This window comes from Zingiber officinale, chromosome 5B, assembly GCF_018446385.1.
Source record: "Zingiber officinale cultivar Zhangliang chromosome 5B, Zo_v1.1, whole genome shotgun sequence".
NCBI lineage: Eukaryota > Viridiplantae > Streptophyta > Magnoliopsida > Zingiberales > Zingiberaceae > Zingiber > Zingiber officinale.
In genome coordinates, this window is record NC_055995.1 from 106995733 (window position 1) to 107018623 (window position 22891).

The following is a 22891-nucleotide window of genomic DNA, read 5'->3' on the forward strand; positions in this document are numbered from 1 at the left end:
GGACTCCTCTGGGGCGTGACATTTTTTATGCATCTGATTTAACATTATTTATGAATTGCCACCTCTAACATCTACTTGCTCTCTTAAGAGTAAAATGGTCAAAAATTATGTCCCCTAAACCCTAAACACTGTGTTAGTTGATTGCAAAATCAAAAAAATAAATTAATACCCTATATGAATTTTCTAATGTCTTCTTTCTCTTGATGGAAGAAGAGCCTTGGCGCAATGGAAAAGTTATTATTGTGTGGCATGAAAGTCACGGGTTCAAGTCTCAATACACCATTCAACGAGACCCCGTATTGACGAAAGCTTCGTGCACTAGTTGCATCTTTTTTTTCTCTCGATTAGATACTAAAACTTCAAGCAATTCTATCTAGCATCCTTGTCTCTTCGAATAATATTGGACTCTACTCAATCCCCAATCCCATCTATTATTAACACAACATTCAAGGATAGATGTTCTAGTATATCTATTTCACTATAAACATCACACAAATTGTCATTCATACATGCAAACTTCAAAATACTATGGCTTCTTTGATTTAAGGAGTGCACCTATATCAAGACCTTTAAAAACTATTACCAACTTCAAAGGAATTTTTTAATAACCAAAATCCAATAGTCAACTCTTTGAAAATCAATCCAATTTAGTTTTAGGAAGCAATTTCTATCAACAGGTAGTCAGCCCATTGCATAGCACCTAAGCGGTAAATAGAATCTAGATGACATCAAAATTAAAAGAGCAACTGAAAAATTGTTATATATACAACATTAACACAAATTCAATGGAATGAATATATATATATAGTGTTGATACTCTACTTATCTTATAGTGCACACCCCGTGTGCACCATGTGTATTTTTTTCCACTTCCTTTAGCCTAAATACTATACTTTAAACACTAAACTCTAAGCTTTAAAAAAAAAATACACTTGGTGCACACCGGATATATATGTATAGCTAAAAATCAAAAGGTCGCTCTTAATTATCCGAATCATCAAAAGGTCATCATCATATTTTTCATGCCGAAAATGTCCTTGTTCCAATGTTGTTGTAGCAGCCACGGAATGACTACTACACATAAACAGTGTTCTGAAAACCAGTCTATGCGGTCGCCTAGGCGTCACCTAAGCGCTAGGCGGCCCTAGGCGCAGAGTCAAATCATCTAGGCGCAAAGGAAATAGTGTAGGATTTTCATGATTTGTTTTAGCTTGGGCTTTTAAATTTAAAGCCTAATTATAAAAAACTGAAATGTAACTTTGAGTTTGTGTTCGATGAAGAACAAGTTGTTGAAAATAATGGAGAACAAGAAGTAAAATAAATTTGTGATATTTTATTAGTTGTGTAATTTTGAACTCATTTTAAATTTAATATTATTGTGTTGGAGTTATAGAATGTGGTTTATTATGTAATTTATGTTGATACCGTGAAATCCGCCTAACGGCACCTAGTCCCCGCCTAAACGGCCTAGGCGCTAGGCGCGGGTCTAGCACCCGACTAGCGCCTAGCAAATTTTAGAACCTTGCACATAAAAAAATTAAATCATTTTTAAAATTTTAATTTGATCAAAAATAAAATACATGAAGCACTTTTATATAAAAAAAATTCTTTATCAACTAAATCAATATTATTAATGTCTATTAAAAAAGCTTTAAAAAGTTTTAAATGACTATAAAAAGATTTTAAAAAATTGCTTAAAATGGTTGGTACAATTGTAGCAGCCAATTAATGGCTACTACAACTATTGTAGTAGTCATTTAAAGGTTGCTACAACTATTGTAGTAGTCATTTAAAGGTTGATAATGTAGCAATCAATTAATGGCTACTACAATAAATTTATAATAATTTTGATCATTGTGATTAAATCTATAAAAAATTGACCAAGTTCATAAAGAGATTTTTAATAAAAAAATATTTTAAACATAGATTTTTTGATTGAGTTGAATAGGCTTATTTGTACACGAAGTAGTTACTCCATGGCTACTACAATAGTAGTAAAATAAGGGCATTTTAGTATAAAAATATAATGGGCCGCCCTTTTGAAATTTTTTTTTTTTTTTTTGAAAAAAGAGTTGCTCTTTTGGTGATTCAAATAATCATGAGCCCCTTTTGTATATATATATATATATATATATATATAATTTATTGAATTATTGTTTTTAGATACTTTTCACACATTTAATAGTTCAAGGTTGTAAATATAGTGAGGATATAATCTCAATATGCACCATGGCAATAATGGCAATGATATAGGTAGCAAACTTTGATATGTCTAGTGATACCCCAAGTTAGGTACTACTCTCGACCACGATAGCAGGTCTAAGTACACATAGCTCAGGGATGCATCAAGGGTTGGGCTAGGTACTCGGAATCCCACATCAGCCTATGCCCATATGGCTTTAGTTAGACAAACACTCCTCTCTCGAGCACCTTGGGGCCAACCTCAGGGCACCTTCTACCCAAAGCATCGCCTACCTCTCAAGCACTCAATCGCTAGGGTGTTGTGTCTACCAAGCACTCTATCTTCAGAGCACATTGTATCTCCTGAGCACTCCTTGCTCCTCTTGCCCTTCATACCGCCCACACAGCATTACGCCTAGTATGGGGAAGGGAGTTGACCCAAACGAGGCCAAGTTTTGTGACAAAAATAGTTATCGTACAGCGTGTCCAAGGCTGGCAGGCCATGGTGGGGGAAGGCGCAACAAGAGCAAGCCACGACAGGACATGGCTTGCTAGTAGTCTCTGCACGGACCTATCTCTAGCTCTCCCCTCCACTTGGTCAAACTTATAAAAGGTAAGCCCCACAACAAAATATTTCTCTTCTTTTTTCTCCGTACTCTCTCTCTCTCTTTCAACATTGCTCAGGGCTAACCTAAACATCAGAGGGATTTTGTCAGATTCGATGGACGCCCTCTAATGTGTGTTATTCCACGTAAGTTAGCAACGTCATCGCCAAAACCTAGTCACAAGTGTCCATCAAGGAGGCATTCTTTCTTCGAATCATCTACAATAAGCTCTATAGTTTTAGGAGACAAAATCGAATCATCTACAATAAGCTCTATAGTTTTAAGAGACAAAATTGAATACATTGCATACGATGTGATAGTGAATTAATAAAAACAAGTTTTAACTCACAAATAATCAAATGCTAATTAATAAGTATATAGCAATGATAAAACACATTAATTTTAAATTGTAATGCATAAAAGACAACATATTAGATGGATATATAATATGACAAAGGAGAGATGGGGTGGGATGGATACTTAGGATTTTATTTAAGTGAGCTAATTAGATAAATAAATTAATGAACCCACCTGATGTGGCTTCTTAGACCACTTAGATTCATGGTTGTCAAAAGCGCAAAGCGCAAAGCGCAAAAAAGCATTCAAGGGTCTTGGGGCTTAAAGCGCAAGGCGAAGCGCGGGCTTTACGAAAAAAAACGTAATAAACAAAAGGGCTATTATATCTATTTAAAAACTTTCAAAATGTCTTTGAAAATCCAAATAACCATAAATAAAATATTCTTTGATGAAGTTGTAGATTACTGAAAATTAAAAGTCTTTGAAAATATGACACATGAAATATCAAATATCAAAATAATTATCTTCTTCATCTTCATTGTCCAAATCTATGTCATCAGCTCCATCGCTTGATTTGTATCTATCAGTATCTTCTTCTTCAGATTCATCATCAAGATTAATTTCTTCTTCATTTACAAGACTAGTTTGAGCTGAAAACTGCATTCTTTTTGCTAATGCAGATGATGATGCACCTTTTGAAGAAGAGACATTTCGAGATCGAAAGTCATATGCACTTTCACCAACCCCAGATGCTCGTGCTACATCACTCCAATGCAAATATTCACCTTCAAAGATAAAATCATTATCATTATCTTTATCACTGTCATCCAATTTTCCCAACAATCATTCATTACTATCATTTATCTCTGACAAAGTAATAGGATCAATTTTATCTCGCATGTCATATCTTCTCCTCAAAGCTCTATCGTACTTGATACATACCAAATCATTCAATCGTTGTTGAGACAACCTATTTCTTTTCTTAGAATGCATGTACAAAAAAAATTAAAAAGTAAAAGGTTAAGTTCATAATATAAATTTTAATATGTATTAAAAAAAAACCCAACGTACATGTTCAAAAACACCCCAATTACGTTCACAGCATCAAGAAGAGCATATGAGGTTTACAATCTTCATTGCAAATGTTTTTAATTCAAGCGTTGATGCACCATAAGAAGACCACCGATCAGCTTGAAAAACAAAAACATATAAATTATAAGATTAACTTTATTACCATCCAATATTGATATTGCACAATATATTATTTATAAATTTACCTGGTGATTTTAAAATTCTTTATCGGATAGTCATTGACAAACCAAAAAGTCCTTCTGCTTTCTTATATTTTTCCAATTAATTCGTGATCTTATCTTGTAAATCCTCACCTCTCACCAATCAAGATATGCACTTGTATAAACCTCCATCACTTCTGTATCATTTTCTATGTCAGGGGTTTGAGTAAAAACACTCTGGATTCAAGAAATATCCGACTGCATGCAAAGGTCGATGGAGTTGAATGTTCCATCTTTTGTCAATGAATTCAAAAATACTACGATATTTCTCTTCGTTATTGTTAAATGACGCAGCGATAGCTTCTTTAGCCCTGTTTATTGACTCATAAATATAACCAATAGTAGACCTTTTTTCACCGTCTACCAACCGTAATACTTTCACCAATGGGTCACCAACCTTTAATGCAAAAATCATATTTTTCCAAAAAGAAGGAATCAATATCACTTCTGCTACATGTTTTCCTGCAACCACCTTAGAAAATCGACTATTTGTCCAATTGGATTGGCAAGTGTCAATTTCAATCCAGCTCTGCTGCTGCTATGTCAGTTGAGTTTCACAACCATAATTTCATTATATATCTTGTGCATTCCTTGTGTTAAAGAAAGTGGTGAAGAATCATGCGCATGAAATCTTTTAGTGATGAAAATACATGAGGTGCAAGGGAATTTGTAAAACTTCAACCAAAAAGTTGGAACTTATTTATGTTAGCTCAAATAGAAAGAATCTAAAAGTGTGTTTTTAAGAAACTTTGACCAACCTTTTGTTCTGGAGCATGATTCATTCTGGTCTTTCTTTCCGATGATTCGTGAACATCTATAAAATGACTATCTTGTCCATCCGAGAAATTAGAAATTTTTGAGTATCGATTACCAAAAGGATGCCCCTTGTTGTGAAAGAAACTTCTATTTGCACCAAATCTAGGATTTTGAACACCTGAAGAATGACGCCTTAAAGCAGACAAAACTTCATCCTCTGTGGCCGTAATATGTGATCCAAATACAGAAGAATCCCATTGCTTCAACCATAGTAGTACCTACAAAATAACACAAAAATCAAGATGAAAATAACTCTCAATGTAAGCATGCGATGATGTAAAAAAATAGATTTAGTTAGAGCAAGAAAAATGAAGTTAATTGGTAGTTTATTCACCTCGCGATTTGTTCGCTCATCACTGAGAAGCTCTTTAAAAGAGTTTGGTGAATATTTATCTACCCAAAGTTGTTCATCAACTTGATTGATTGTTGCATGAGCTAGCTTATCTGCTGATCCAAAGCTGTCCTTCAAAGCCTTCATGTTCATTCCAATATAAACAATAGTGCTCAATTGTAAAGAGCATTTTTATCATAACTGTATAGAAAGAGCAATAAATTCAAAAATAACATCGTGAAGACAGGTTGTCCGAAAACGTACCTTTGCCAAGGCTTCTTGTTCCATCTTTTTGTTTAATGCACTAATAGGTTCAGAAAGAAGGCCTGCTAATGAACAAAATGAACACCAAATATTGCATCACAATTTATTGTGAGAGACTGAAAGGTATACTTAAAGTTGTATGTAGTTGGTTGCTAAATGCAGTAGATTACCAAGAGGAAAAAGATGCTCCAAAATTGGACAATTCAGAGACATGTTTAGGGAAGATAATTGCCCAAGGTGTAGAACATCTAATAATCCCCAAGTTAAGGTAAAAACATCTGTAAGATGACATTTTCATCCTTCTCGGAAGATGAAGTCTTGGTAGCTTGCACTTATCCAAATGTTGGATCTCAAGCCCAATGTATCATCTATGTTGTACGCAATAGTGAATCCTTAAATTTAAGCCATCCTCCAATAGATTTGGGTGGTAATTTCAAGTTTCCATGTTATCTATTCTGAAAGGTTTTTGCCCATTCTCGCATTCTAAAATGACTTTATTCTCATTCAAATACATTAAAGTTTTGATATTTGCAAATAACATATATTATGGATTAGAATGTAATATTATAAGTATGAATATGTAGGTAGAAGGGACTACTTGGGAATCATGACACTAATGGCCTAATCTTCCATTTTACATGTTATCAGCATCATGTTCCTATTGATATTTGATCCCCTCTCTCATCGCCAACTGTATCTGTTTGATCCTGAAAGCACACATTGCTTGATTACAAATCATCCATGAGCATAATGCAAGCACACAACACATTCACACACCATGAGAGCACCTGCTAGTTCCACACATCACAATTTCTTCCATTGCTCCTTCACCACAATCTTGATATAAGCAGCAAGAAACCTCCCTATAAGAAACAAGCAAACACGAGGATACCCACTGCTTCCATGCATCACAATCACATATACCGCTTCTTCTGCTTCTCTTTTGCTGCATCATCTTCCAGCAGCTAGTATTTGAACAGCTTAAGGCGCTTCCCACTGAACATAAACAATAGAGGTGCCCCTCATTTGTGAGTCCGGATCTCATGACAAGCTCCAGGTCTCTCACTCCTCAAGTGGTGTCTCTCCAGTGGTTCTATTGCACCAACAACAGTTCACCGCTCAATTGCCACACCTGCTCTGATTTGGGAGATCTTACCTGTTTGATTTCCTTAATTGTTAGAGCATCTTCAACCTATTTTAGTGTCAGAGAGTTGAGTCTTTCAATTTAAAAAGTCAGATTCTCCTCAATACCTCCTATCGTTGGTTTTTCAAGCCTTTTTTAGCTCCATAATAATTACCTCCACAAAGCTAAATGGGAAAATTTATGCTTAGTGTGCTAGTGATTCAAGTGTGGTTTATGGGCCAAGCGTGCACCAGAGGTTCAAGGCGTAAATTGATGCACAACTAAGGGTCTATTGATTCCAATCTTGTGAGAACATTTCATTATTTCACATGCTTAAGATTTGTACGATGACATCTCTCAAGTTTACCATGTGATTAACTCTCTTTCAGTTATAGCAGTGCAACACAGCGATAACAATACATATTGGTTAATTATAAGTCAATAAATGTGGGTTTTCAACATGTCATTCCAATTACATCAAATGTAAGGATGGTACAGAATCATCTCAACAATTTCAACAAGCTTCTCAGTATTATGTCAATTCATATAGTTCATCCTAAGTTAGTGCCTATGAAAACTCTATTTGATGTATACATGAGAGGCACCTCCAATCTCTCTAGGTTAGATTTTTGCATGAGAATGTTAAGATTGTTGCCAAATGCACATCAATGATATCAAACCACCAGTAGAAAAATATATTTTAGACACTTAGTTGTCATTTGAAGGGTCTTATGGTGATAGAGGAGATGGGCAACAAAAGACAAAGGTTGTACAGGTCATAGTAAGCACCTAAATGTATCCACTGTTGGAAGATTGGGATTGTCAAGGACGTCTTATATTGCCTTCGTGGCTCTCCACCAGATCATCCTCCATAGAACCCATATAATACAATCAACCACAAATAATTAGGAGGATTCATCTACTCTCATCACGTCTGGTTCTAGTTCTATTATCAAGGTTTTAAAAGGCAGTTTGGTAGGCCATCAACCCACAGCATACCGCCAATGTGATAAGCAAGCGACTGGGAGGCCTAGGTAGTCAGCAATAAACTTATTAATAAAATAGATATATAATCAAAACAAAACAGCCACAAGTAAACAAATGATAATTGATAAGTACACAGCATCAACAACAAAAAAACATTATATTTCAAATTGCTCAAAGAAAACACAACACAACAAATCGCATAAATACATAACAATGATTATCTATTTAAATAAGTTATAAATAAACATAGCAATTATAAATCTATATTGGTATATTGCGTGATAACAATTTAACATCACACGGTAACAAGTGAACCAATTGTTAAAATAAATCAATTTTTCTCTAATGAACTTGCCGCGACCACCTAGGCAGTCTGCCTAGACTAGGTTTTGGAACAACCACTTAATCACTAACTGAAACAGTCCAAGACTCTGCTTTGACAGCTACCTAGAGTGATTTTCAGAACATGGCCTATTATCACAATTCCTGCTGAGCAGTATACTCATCTTTCATCGGCTCTAAGGTACAATGAATCTTCCTCTCAATCAAAGTGTTATCTCATATAGCTGTGTCTACTACATTTATGATACATTACACTAATCCTTCTACCTAGATTCTTGACTCAAGCACCTCTGAACACATTTGGTGATTCATCGACTCATTTTAACATGTATTTGTTTTGTCTATTTATTATCTCAACAGAGAGGAATTGTTGCAAGTATCTCACTTTATCTTACTCTCAATTACAAAAGAGATACTATTGCTATTCTCCCAAGTTACAATGTGCATTTATCTTTATCAATGTCATCTTCATTGAGTTCACTTCATTATTTTCATATTTATAATCTACTTTTGAGTTTGTGACCACATTACTTATTTCTACAACCTCATCCATTCTATTACCTTCTCTTACAAGAACATCTACGCCATATCCTCCACCATTTAGGACCTATAGTATATAGCAACAAAACTCCACTACTCACCACCATCAATTCCCAGATCCAACTTGCTTGGATATTTCTATTGCACGGAGGAAAAATACAATTGTTTTACCTCTCATCTGCTAGGGCAATCATCCCTCAAGTGATTGAATTCAATCAATTAAGTGATACGGGGGAAGAGACATTGGAGAGATTGTTGATAAAACCACAACCAAGTGGTCAAATTTGGCCAAATAGATTTGATGTTTAGGTAAAGGTTCAACTTAAGCTTATATTTCTATTACTGATATGGTTTGTCAACTGTGTAGGTGGAGATTCCTTGACAAAGATATTGTAAGTGCAATGGATGAAATCCAAATAGGTCAAGGTTGACCAAACTTATATTCTCTTCTTTGTGCTTAACATTCCATTCTTGTAAGAAGATTATAAGATGTTTCTCCCCCTCCGGGAGAATTTGAAAAAGGAGAAAACATAGCAGATTTAGTAGAGTGACTCACCGATGAGTCATAGGAGCTGAAGATTTCAAACAACGTAAAATTGCTTGTTAGCCTTATTGAATTCTTAGTTTTGTCTTTTCTTTTTTTTTTTTGTTGCATTACTTACATTGTTTGTGTATAAAGTTTGAGATTTCAACGATAGGCTACTCAGCCCTCCCCCTCTAGCCGCATCATTCAATGCAACATGAGAATATTTCTCATTTCCTACCTTATCTTGCATTGTCGCCTAGCAATTCTAATTTTATTTTGTCTTTTAAGTTTATAATTCCTAAGACCATTTTTTAAGGAGTTTTTACATTTGAAATGGAGATACACTATGGTCAAGGAATTGCAAATATTGCATTCTGATGTTACATGAGGGTTGGCACTTCTTTGCAAATTCCCAGTTGCGCAAAGAGGGGAGGCAACACCACTCAACCTCTAACGCGGAAGAAGAGGAAGAGAGAAAGAGATCATGCAGAGCAACGAGACAAAGATGCACATGACAGAGCAAATACAAGGAAGAAGAAGAGTTACCGTGGTACGGTGGCGTGCCTACTCATGATACACATTCAATTATTCTCACGATACATAAGAGAATTGCATTCAATGATTCTCATGATACAATAGGTTTACAATAATCCCTATAAATAATGCCTAAACCCAAGACCTGGTAAAATCGTAATAGAATTTTGTTATGAAAAATCGTAACAGAATTCTGTTATAAAAAACCGTAATAAAATTTTGTTTCGAAAAAATAACCTTAACAGACTTTTGTTACATAACGCCCCTCGCACTAGCCTTCATTTAGATATGAGCTACCCGTCAACAATCTCCACCTTGACGAATATTCATCCCTTCAAAGTACACGAGTATCTGAGCAAAATTTCACCTGGATATATAGGTCTGGGCTTCCTTCCTCTAGAATCTAGAGAAATGGATCAAATTCAAGCAATGCTTGAACTTCTCTGTCACTAGTTTTGTCAACATGTCTGCAACATTAAATGTAATGTGAACCTTCTCAAGTTGAATTTCTCCAAAAGTAATTAGCTCTCTGATCTTATGAGACCTGACATCAATATGTTTGATTCTCGCATAATACACTTGATTCTTCGTCAAATAAATAACACTCTGACTATTGCATAACAACTTCACTCCACCTTAAACGCTCAGTTCTCAAACCAACCCTACAAGTCATAAAGCTTTCTTCGTTGCTTCAGTTGTTGTCATGTACTCCGACTTCGTAGTAGACAATGCAACAATAGATTGTATCATAGACTTCCAATAGATAGGTCCTCCTGCCATAGTGAACACGTATCAAACCTGTCATCTAAATCTCCTGCATAGTCTGTATCTATGTATCCAACAACTGAAGAATCTTCCGGTTGTCTATTAACATGATGTCATAATCAATTATATTTCTCAAGTATCTGAAAATCCACTTCCCTGCATCCCAATGTGGTCGACCAGGATTTGAGATAAACTTGCTCACCATACTGATTGCTTGCGTCAAATCTGGCCTCGTGCAAATCATGGTACACATTAGACAATCAACTACACTAGCATAAGGAATTTTTGACATCTCTTGGATCTCCTTATTCGTCTTTGGGCCTACTAGATAACTTGAAGTGATGCACCAGGGGTGTGCTCACCGACTTTGCATTCTTCATGTTGAACATATTCAACACTTTCTCCACATGGCTACTTTGAAACAAGTATAATCTCCCTACGCCTATCCCTGTGAAACTTCATCCCAAGAATCTTCTTGCCCTCTCATAAATCTTTCATGTCAAATTCCTTACTCAATAGACTTTTCAATTTGTCAACCTCTTTCATCTTTTTTGAAATAACCCACTTGCACTCTATAGCACATTTTCCTCAAGAAGTTCCACTAAATCTCACGTTCGGTTCTCATGCAGCAACTCCATCTTCTCTATCATAGCACTCATCCACTTGTCCTTCTCAAAGTTATGTATTGCCTCCTGAAAAGATGTAGAGTCTCCGCTATTGGTGATAACCGCATAAGATACCAAGTTTTCAAATCTGTATATGGTGGATGGCTTTACAACTCATTTCGTTTTGCAAGTAGTGTGATTCTCCATGTGCTTTGAGCTAGATCATCGGAGTCATGACTCTCTAGCTCCACCTGCACAACATCTTTCTCCTTGTTGCTCTGTGATATTTCCTTTCCTTCTTCCTGAGTACGTTGTAGCATTGCCTTCTCGTCAAACACCTCATCTTTGTTGATTACCACCTTGTTTGTCTTAGGATCCCACACCTTGAAGCCTTTAACTCCTTTCTAATACCCTAGAAAAATGACTGCTTTGATTTCACATCTAGCTTTGATTCTTCCTCACTAGATATGTGCATATAGGCTGAACATCCAAAAATTCAAAGATGAGAGTAATCTACTAGATTCTCTGTCCATACTTCCTCTAATACTTTGTCTTCTAGTATTGCCCTTGGTGATTTATTAATAAAATAACATGTTATGTTTATCGCTTCCGCCCAGAAATTCTTTACTAACCCTACATTCAGCCAGAGACAACTTGTCTTCTCAATTATTGTCATGTTCAACCTTCCACCACACCGTTCTACTAAGGTGTCCTACAAATCAAGAAATGTCTCATTATCCCATGTTGCTCACAAAATTCTTAAAACTTTGAATCTGTGTACTTAGTCTCTTTGTCTGACATAAGACATTTGATCTTCTTTCTCATTTGATTCTCCACTTCAGTTTTTCACAATTTAAACTTTGCAAAAGTTTATGACTAGCGCATAAAGTATACTCAGACTTTCGTGAGTAATCTTAAGTAAAACTCATAAAATACAAGTATCCTTCACGTGATGCTACACTAGCTAATCCATAGATCTGTATGTACGTAGTCCAGAATCTCTTCCGTCTTATGTGTTGCTGTCTTAAATTTCACTGCGCTCTATTTCCCAAGAACACAGAATTTGCATAATTTAAGCTTGCACATCTTGGCGTCCTTCAATAAATCTCTCTTGTGATGTTTCAACATTTCACGTTCACCCATATGCTCTAGCCGCATATGCTACGAGATTGTACTGTCTGATTCAGACTTGAAGCGACTTTATCTACAACTGTAGTCCCTATCAACTTATAAATATTCCTTATAAACTTTTGTCCTTTCATTACCGTCAGAACTCCCTTACTGACCTTTATCACCCCACTCATTGATTTATAATTGCAACCAATATCATGCCTAATGAGATTAAATTCTTCCTTAGATCTGGTATGTGTTTAACATCACATAAAGCTCTGATCACACCATCAACCATCTTGATTCTAATGTTTCCTATTCTGATGACTCTTGACTCTACAAGACGCATCGTTTTCCATCAACACTGAACCAGAATTCACTGCCCTATAGGTGTCAAACCACTCCGTGTTTGGAGTCATGTGATATGAGCATGTAGAGTCTAAGATCCATGCATCTGTCAGTTGCTCCAAACTCGACATAATTGCTAGCATATCTTCATCACCGCTCTCTGAATTCTTCTTCAACTATGTTTGCAAATTTTTCCGAACTACCTTTGTTCTCTGCAACATATTTCTTCATCTTTGGACAATATCTTTTCATATAACCTTTGCCTCCACACTTATAGCACGTGATCACCTTCTTCCTTCTCAACTTAGAATGGGCATTGTTGTCTCTACCAAATCCATACCGAGTTTTGCTCCTACCGCGCTTTTGGTTGTTATTTACCACAAGTCCTTCTCCCTAAGAAACTTTATCGCTTGTTTTCCTTCTCTAGTGAAAACCTAGCAACGCATCTATGATCTCCTCCAATTTAAGAGTTTTCTTACCCCAAATTAAATTAGTAATCAAATTCTCGTACGTAAGAGACGAAGATAGAGAATTTAGCAACATTAACGTCTTGTCTTCGTCTTCGACCTTCACACCAACCCGCTTCAAATCGCTCACAATATGGTTGAATACGTTCTTGTGTTGGCTTAGATCGGTTCTCTCTGTCATCTCCATCCGAATAATTTCTGCTTAAGATACAGCTTCTAACATATATCAGCTTTCTAGCTTTTGTCAAACTACTATCGGTGAGTCCTCGTCCATGACATGGTACATCACATCATCTATAAGACAAAGCTTGATTGTTGTCACTACCTTCGCCTGAAGTTCTTCCCAATCCGATCTCTCCATGCTTTCCAATTTCCTTTCTTCTACCGCCTTCACCCATGCCTTGTTGCACCAACCAATCCTCGACCCTTCTCTGCTATAATCCGAAGTTCTTAGTTCCGTCAAACATCACCATATCAAACTTCGCAAAAGTCGTCCTTGACATGTTGAAGAAATTCGCCAAAACCTCACTTTGATACTAATTATTGCGCAAAGAGGGGAGGCAACACCTCTCAACCTCTAATGCAGAAGAAGAGGAAGAGAGAAAAAGATCACGCAGAGCAACGAGACAAAGACACATAAGAAAGAGCAAATACGAGGAAAAATAAGAAGAGTTACCGTGATTCGACGACATGCCTACTCCAAAAAAAAATTGGTTGAAACTTTAATAGAATTCTCTCTACACAAGAGAATCGTATTTAATGATTCTCATAATGCAATAGGTTTACAATGATCTCTACAAATAGTGTCTAAACCCCAGACCCGATAAAACTATAACAAAATTCTTTTATGAAAAATCATAACAGAATTCTATTATGAAAACCCGTATCAGAATTCTATTAAAAAAAAACTTAACAGATTTTTCTTCCATGACATTCCTCGCATTGGTCTTCATTTAGATATGAGTCACCCGTCAACAGTTATCAATGCATAATAATAATGAAAATATCATACGAATGCAAGGTAGGTTGGTTGAAAGCTCAATTGGTTCCTAAGTGAAACACTAAGGTCTATGAAGTGGATTATTCTAAGACCTTTGTCACTTATGTCAATGATTATTCCAGTCTACCTATTCTAACCCTTAGCAAGTCTAGTTAAATGCCACTTCACTAGTTAGGTATTAAGAATGATTAAATTTCCATCGAGATTAAAAGTTAGAAGTAAGAGTAATCTTGTATGGAAATTGAAGAAGTCTCTATACAGTCTTAAGCAAAGTGTATTCTCCTTACTATATATGTGTTAATGGTATTATCATACTTGGTGATACTTCCATAACAATCATAAGGTTGAAAGCATATTTTTATCAACACTTTCACGCCAAGTATCAAGGTGCATAAGATATTTTTTGAAATAGAAGTGGATCACTCAATATGAGATTTATATCTCCCATCAAAAATATATTCTTAAAATGCTTGAGATAACTGGTAAAATAGCGGCTAAGTTAATTAACACTCATGATTGTAAAAGTCAAATTAATGTTATGATAAAATAAGTTATTTACCAATCTAAGAAGTTAGGCTTATAAGGAAGTTAGGCTTATAGGAAAATGGAATTACTACAACAATTACAAGATTAAAGGTATCGTTTGTACACAAGTGAGTTTTGATCAATTTGTTTCTTAAATCCCCATGTTATGACCAGTTACTTGAGGCACGAGGCGCCCAAAAGCGCATGGGTGTTGTGGAACCTGAGGCGCTAGGCGTAAGATGAGAAGCACACTTTACCGAAGTAAGGCGATTTGGGTATAAATTTTTACAATTCAAACATATAGTAAGTTTGCAAGGGAGAAATAAGTTTGCAAGGGAGGTTGATGTTTAGGGTTTCTAGAGGAGAGAAAGAGTCGTATGTTAGTTAAAAGCATGAGGGAATTTTAAGTTATATTTTTAAAAATACATGTATTAAATTAATGGGATAATTTTATTATGGTTTAGTTAAGCGTATTTAAGTTATCCCTACTATAGCTCAAAGTTGATTGGAATCATTTACTTCAGTTTTATTTAATTAAAAGCTTCACTTCCCGTTATATATATATATATATAATGGGATAATTTTATTATGGTTTAATTAAGCGGATTTAAGTCATCCCTACTATAGCTCAGATTTGATTGAAATTATTTACTTAAGTTTTATTTAATTAAAAGCTTTACTTCCAGTTAAGCACTGCTCACGACCGCGATGCTCGCACGAAGCGTCCACCGCGTAACTAGGCTCGCGCGACACATCCTCCGTGGCCGCCGCTAGGCTCGCGTGACGCGAACGCCGTTTGGCTCGCATGACGCCTCTGCGGCCACCGCAATGGTTGGGCATCGATAAGGTGAGAAAATAGCGCCTGACGCGTGATTGTTGCCTCTCAAAGGCGTGCGCTTAAACGCGCTTCGTTCAAGCAATGCATGAACCTGTAGGCACCCTACGCCTAGGCGCAGCCAAACATACATCTTTCACAACTATGGTTATGACCATTATGAGGAAATCTTGTCAATATTATTACCTAAAGAATGCTTTAAGGAAAGATCCTTCGAATCAAGATCACGGTCACTTTCTAATAATGGGACTCCCTAATGCTGATTAGGTAGATTCTCCCATAAACAAGACATCCACATCAAACCATTGTGTCCTTTTGAGAGCTAATCTGGTTTCCTCAAAGAGAAAAATATGAACTCTATGGTCAAATAAAGTGTTGAGGTAGAATATGACTATGGACATACTTACATGCGAGCATATCTAGGTTAAGCAGCTAATGACCAAGTTGGTAGATGCTACTAAAGAGCTAATAAAATTATATTATGACAATCAAATTTCCATGCATATAGTTTCTAATCCAATAATTTAACAAATCACAAAGAAGAGAAGAAGTGCAATCTAATGAGATTGTTATAAACTCCACTGATCATCTAGGGGATTTGCTAACTAAGTATTTAAGAGGTCATAGGATAGAGCTATCAAGTAGGGTTTTTATGATACTTTTAAGCCATTTTAAGGGGAAATGCTAGCGACCCAGTAGGATCCTATTTATGAATAACATATATTCCAAGGATTAGAATGTAATGTTAGGATTATTGAATAGTCTATATAGGTTAAAGAGATTATATAGTAAACCCTAATAATTCTCCATTATAGAAATAGACAAGTTTTAATGTTTATCTATCAATAAAACATTTATTCTTAAAATACTTATTTATCGTGGAAGAAATGAGTCTACAATGTAGGAATGGTTCAATATCAACTTATAACTTCCTAATGAGACCAGTTTGAAAGGATGACTACGCTAATTTTAAAAGACGTGTAACATAGGCTCAGCTTTACCAGGCTCCTTTAGTTTTAAACCGGAAACATAGAAAAACTCTGGTGTTCTCTCCCGAATTCATAGTTTCATGTGGTTCGCACATTGACCGACAGGTGCATCACTCTGAAACAACACAATTAACAAGGAATTATATGATAATAGGCAGGACCCTCAAACAAACCTCCTCGCTCCTTCCTTGCCATAAACTCTCCACGACCTCCACCAGTCTCTGCAGAGCTCATTTTAGCGTAGACTCTTGCTCCAGAAGGCGCAGTCACTGGCATGCACTGCCCTTCAATATCTGCTGAGAAACGAGACAGGATTTTCTCCTCCGCAACGAGGACATCAGAAACAGCCTCCCGCTGAGGTGAATAGCGGAGCCAATCCTCGTCAGACTCATCTTCCAACGCTATCCTCTTCGCCCTTGCCTCATGATCAAGATTTTCCTCTGATTCATCCTCTGCCAACCAAAGTCGCTTCTTGGTAATTTCTTGATGTAGGTTCTTGGCTGCCAGTCGATCTGCATGTCAGATAAACAGACAACATCAAGAACCCCATGAGGATCATAAGAAAAGATCAGTTATTATTATAACGCGGTTACTTCACCTTGATGGGGAATCTGTCCGCCAGCGGCAGATTCATCGAAGTTGAGATCATCGAATGCGGCGGCTGTATCTCCTTCTTCCTTCTCGAAAAAGTCCTCGCCGTCTTCGTCGGGGAAGATAGAGTTGGACTCGAGATACTCGAGTTCTTCTGCGGCAGGGAAATCCATCTCCATGTCTGTCACCGTACCATTCACCTACAGTTGAACCCTAGTCGATAATCGCAGACCATTTAGGCGGTATGTTCAATCAATTTGAGCATTTTAAAGAAGGGTAATTTTGTATGCACTCCTCATTGATAAACAAAACTTTGCATGTAGTCCCCACTCATTAAAATCTTTGTTTTTACTCCCCAGTTAAGCATCTTTACCAAATTGCCCATGATATTTTTAGGTACAAAAAGTCTAAAAATCAGTATAAATCCTCTTAAATTGAGTATATTAACTTAGAATCTAGTATATTTTCTATCAAATTGAGTACGATTCTAAACCCTAAACCCTAAACCCTAAACCCTAACCCTAAACCCTAAACCCTAAACCCTAACCCTAAACCCTAAACCCTAAACCCTAAAAAATAAGAGGAACAATTTTGATAGAAAATATACTCGATTTTTAATATAAAGTACTGACTTTAAGAAGAATTATACTCATTTTTGAACTTTTTGTACTCAATTTTGAAATTTTTGTACTAAAAAATCTGAGGGGCAATTTAGGTATCAATATTTGCATGAGGGAGTTGAAACAAGTAATACTTTACATGCAGGGAGTGGAAACAAAATTTTTTGGACATGGGGATTGCATACAAAGTTAACATTATGATTGGAGATTTTTCTCTAATTTACCGTTTAAAGAAAGCCGTGTTCATATTTATTATTGCTCTAAACGCACTTTTATAATTTTTTTTTTAAAGCACGCTGTAAATTTTTTTCCTTATACTTAACTTTTTCCTCATCATAAGTGATTTATAAATAAAATGTAGAATAAAACTATATTTTTATCAAACTGTTTCATGACTAAATGTTGGATTTTTTTTAGAACTATTAACGAGCTAAGCTTTGTTATTTTTTACCTCACTTTGTGATTTATTATTCAGATGTTCATGTATTTGTTCATGTATTGACGATTCTAGTTTATTTATATAATTTGATGTTAAATTTAGAGTGTCATTCGCTATATTTATTTATATTAAATGCTTTTCTTTTAATTTTCACGTGAAATACATATTTCAAGATTTTTATCAAACATAATCTAATTATTATATAGGATGTTTGAACCACACTCACTCATATAATCAAAAAATTAGTAATGCAAAAAAATATAATAAATTAAATAATTACGTAAAACTTTTTAGTAATCTAGGTATCCTGCTATTATGATCCAACAAATTCTGAAGATGATCAGTCAGGTCCTACGAAAAAAATTTATTCGTACCAGGATGAATCAAAAATCTATATGGGTTTAGGTGAATAGCCTAACGTCACAAGTTTTTTAAACTCCCCAGGTGTAATATCATATGAGATTTGAATTCATCCCCTCAAGACGGTCTAGTGGCTAGGGCATGAGGTGTTGCCACAATGAGATCTGGAGTTCGAATCTCGGCAAAGCCGAGGTAAATGCCTCCCTTATGTGTTAGTGACTATTTCAAAGGCTAGTAGCCGTCCGTTATTTACCTCCTGAGACGAGTCGACACCATGAATGAGATTTGAATTCTCATTGTATAAGCAATATATATATATAATAACAATCCCTTATTATGAAGAATAGATAACGAAGACCATTAAAAATTACATACTTTGGTAACATTTTATTTTTTATTAAATATTGGAGAATGTGATGATCTTCAAATATATGATACATATTTAGAACAAGGATAGTCTTTGTGAAAAAAGATTATCGAGCCAAATATGAATTAGACATAGAATCTGACGAAACCATGATAAGAGTAGGTGAAAATTATTTAGATGATGTTGCCAGAGCAGCATAGAAGTCTACAAAACTAATTATTCTGAGGAAGTAACAAAAATTGCTTCACAAGGAAACAACATATTTAATTTTTTCTATACAATTCATAGGTTATTTATTGTCATAAATGCTAATACAGGATTAGACGTACGACAAAAAAAAGTCATACAAGATTTAGAACAATTATAACTTTTTAGTTGGAACTGGATTAAACTTTTTTGTAATGACTTCCTAGCATTAATAGTTGTCTCAAAAAAATACTGTAATCTATAATTAGGAGAAAGACTATTTTTAGCAAACTTCTATGAGATTTAGGGAAAGGAATACATAAGAACTAGACAGATATAAAAGTAGCACCATAATATGACAATATTGGAGTATGTATTTAACACATTATTTCTATACTCAAAGAAAAATGCACCTACATTCACATACAAAAACAACTCAAAAATCAACAATATGGATTCTGTAGTCAGATTTATACTCCTCAATAATATGATCTTTCTCAACCTAAAACACAAACTAACCATAGAAACACTCCATCAAGACCACCCAGGCAATCTGTGACAAAGCTTAAAACAGTAAGGCCAAGAAAAATATACTATGTTAGAAAAAGTAGAGAAATGAAACCATACCTAAATAAGGATAAACATGTGAGAAAATTCAGGCAAAAAAAAAGTTATGCTAATACCATTACCTGTTTTGCTTGTAATGAACCTGGACATTTATCTTCAGCTTGTCCAAATAAGAAAAATCTATATACACGAGAAGCAAAACTAGTTACATGCACTAATCTTGACTTAGTATAAATGCAATCAGACGTCTCTGATATGTCATTGATTTACTTGATTATCTCAGTAGATGATGTGGAAGAAATATCACCCTCTTTTGACTATAGCTTAGTAAATTATTTCTCACATCCTTCATATCCTCCTAAACTTTACTCTGAAACTCCTGACTTACAAGAATACATACCATTAAATGATCTCAAGGAATTCTTGGAAGATTTTCTAGAAACAAATTTATAAGGCGTTTGGTTTAGAGGAATCAAGATGGGAAATGAAAATAGTAATCATTAATTGTCATTGTTAATGTTTGGATTACAAGAATGGGAATACAAATAAGGGAATGAATCTTTATAATTTGGCAATGACTCATTCCTGTGTCCCCCCCCCCCTCAATTAGTCATTACTCTATTTTCAACAATCAAAATATTCCCTTATTTCAAAAATACCCTTGACCTAATACTAATTTTCCCCCCTTAATACCAAATTTTTTTGTGCCCCCTTTCATCTGCATCCCTCCATGCCACGACCTCATCTCCTCCATCAATCGGCGAAGTGGAAGCTCATTGGAGTAGCTCCGATGAAGGAAATCTGACATATGAGTCAAGTACACCATGCTACCGCCTTCGGCAGCAACAACCATCACCTGTATGTTGCTCCTATACGGTTGCAGCATCTCCTGCTCCCTCTCTCTCATTGTCACTTCCCCATCCTCCTGGTCAAAGAACTCATCCAAATGATGCCAAACAGACGACGATGACCCAGAGAACTTGGACGCTATCAGATCTCCCAAGGTCATCGAGTTAAAGGTTCTCTAACCAGGCCGTAGCTTTCGCCTCCTAAACGTAAACCGCTGCTCAACAACCACTGGCTTGTCTACTCGTCCACGATTGGTGAATAATGGACTCATAGCTTAATCGACAAAGCCATCGTCCAACTAACTCACAGAGATTTGGAGGAGGAAGCAGAAGCAATCCAGCTTTATCGCGACGCTCGTCGGCGCGACTGATGTAAATCATAGGTTTAGGTTCTATTCCATCCGCAATGGCCATAAGGCAGGGGGCGAAATGGCATGAGGAAAGAGAGATGTGCCGACAAAAGAAGAAAAAGGGAAAAAAACGTAAAAGCGCCAAAATTATCAATAAAAAATCTTATATTGTAGTTATTTTTCAAGCCAAAATAAGTAAAATCTTATACTGCAGTTATTTAAAATGGAAAAAAAAACTCAAATTTTTTTTGAATGCATTAACTAATAAGAATAAAATTAGAAATTTATTTTATTCCCATTACTGACGTTGATTTAAACCAAACACTGATAATGTAATTCCGATTTCCATTCCTATTGACCTCATAATCAAACTCATTACTATTTGATTCACAAATCCGAACCAAACACCCCCTTAATGTTCAACCAAGAACACACACACACACACACTATATATATATATATACACACACACTAGTAACTAGTCATCTCGCACACATGTTGCATGTGCAATATAATGTATGAATACATGTAAATTAGTGACCCAGACCCATAAATTAGACTTGGTAAAGGTGTGATGGGTCAATGTAGTAGTGCAATGTAAAGGCGATACTCAAGAATCCCAACAACAAACTATTATAGCAGACTCTCGCTTATAAAAAATTAATTTAAATTTTTATATCAGATATTAAACTGATAAGAACAGATACTATACTTAATCTTAGTCAAAAGGCCGACAAAGGTATACTTTCTAATGTCGTCAATCCTAGGTATTTATAGAAGTTTCTCTACTTGTGATATTGTCAATACTAAGATGTGGGACTAAAAAGAATCATTGTAAAACATATTTTTATATAAAAATAGCTAGAGAAAATTATTAATAAACCTTAAAATTATTTTCAATGTGAAAAGAAAAAATGACATTAGTAATATATATGTGTGTATATATGTATGTGGATGACTTATTATTGGATTGATAACTTTGTATTAATTCATAATTTATTTAATAGCATATTGAGTGTTTGATAAAGTATATATATCACTCATAATATACCATAATTAATATGCTTAATTTTTTTAAAAAATATGAATTTAAATTATAAAATATTTTTAATATCATTTAAATTTTTTAATTCTAATACCCAAGTATTGAACACTTTAAATTATATATCTATGGGAATTGTTAACGATGTGGTAGAGGGAGTGAATACCCAATGTCTGTGAATTATACATATATATTTTTGTCTTATTTAGCATGCATTTGTTGCATTACATGAGTATATTTTGTATAAACTCCTAGCATTTGTATTCATTTTATCCTTTTAATTCGGATGATTGTGATTTATGTTTTCATTGACAGAAAGGTGAGATCTTGATGTTATCTCATGCAAATCGAGATGTTAACCCAAAGGATAATGTTTGGAGATGTCAAACTTGGAAATGCATTGGCAAAATGATCTACGCCCAACCTGTGAAAAGTTCTACGATTGTGGGTCGTCATTAAAAGAAGGATCACACTTGTGGAGCATCAATTGGGACATGCCACATGATCTACGACCAGCCCATGGAAATGTCTATGGCCATGGATCTTACTACAGAGTGAAATGGAGAGTCAAGATAGAACTATCCATGGCCAACCTATGGAACAATCCACGATCATGGATCATCACGCTTCCCTTTTATTTAGAAAAGTTTGTTTGGGTTTTTCGAGGGGGGGAGCAAAGGGCAGTCGTTCAAGGGGATTTGGTGATAGCAAATCAAAAAGGAGGTCGCATCCAAGACATCGAAAGATCTAACATATTACGGACATCAAACAACATGAAAAAAATATCCATATACAATGACAAGCATCGACAATTGAGTTATTCTACTCCTTTATCTTTATTTTCATATTGTTAGAATATTATTATTGATTTCAATGGATTGTATTTTTAGTATTATGAAGTAGTTGCCCCTCTGCATGATACAACTATAAGAAGCAGGTAGTTAACTCATGCAACGATCAATTCTCTTATGGACATATCAAACATTCAAGGTGCTCGAACTATTGTTGGCACTAGGTTGTCAGGTCAAGACCCACTTGT

General features: G+C 35.3%; 1 protein-coding gene and 1 pseudogene across 2 annotated transcripts in view; both read right to left on the reverse strand.

The window, feature by feature from the left end:
* The window catches only part of LOC121985288 (chromosome transmission fidelity protein 18 homolog), a 100782-nt gene extending 83474 nt beyond the window's left edge, over positions 1-17308 (reverse strand). The window contains exons 1-5 of one of the 2 annotated variants that reach the window (XM_042538643.1): positions 17081-17308; positions 16656-16994; positions 5787-5848; positions 5526-5663; positions 5134-5409 (exon numbers count right to left, since the gene is read on the reverse strand). In XM_042538643.1, the coding sequence (XP_042394577.1) occupies positions 5134-5409; positions 5526-5663; positions 5787-5848; positions 16656-16994; positions 17081-17252 (987 nt within the window). In that variant the 5' untranslated portion in view covers positions 17253-17308. Of the gene's footprint in view, positions 1-5133; positions 5410-5525; positions 5664-5786; positions 5852-16655; positions 16995-17080 lie in introns of both variants that reach the window. The other variant, XM_042538642.1, reaches the window with a different exon arrangement.
* A 4066-nt stretch (positions 17309-21374) lies between these two features.
* On the reverse strand, positions 21375-21553 carry LOC121987990 (annotated as a pseudogene).
* Positions 21554-22891: the final 1338 nt, after the last annotated feature.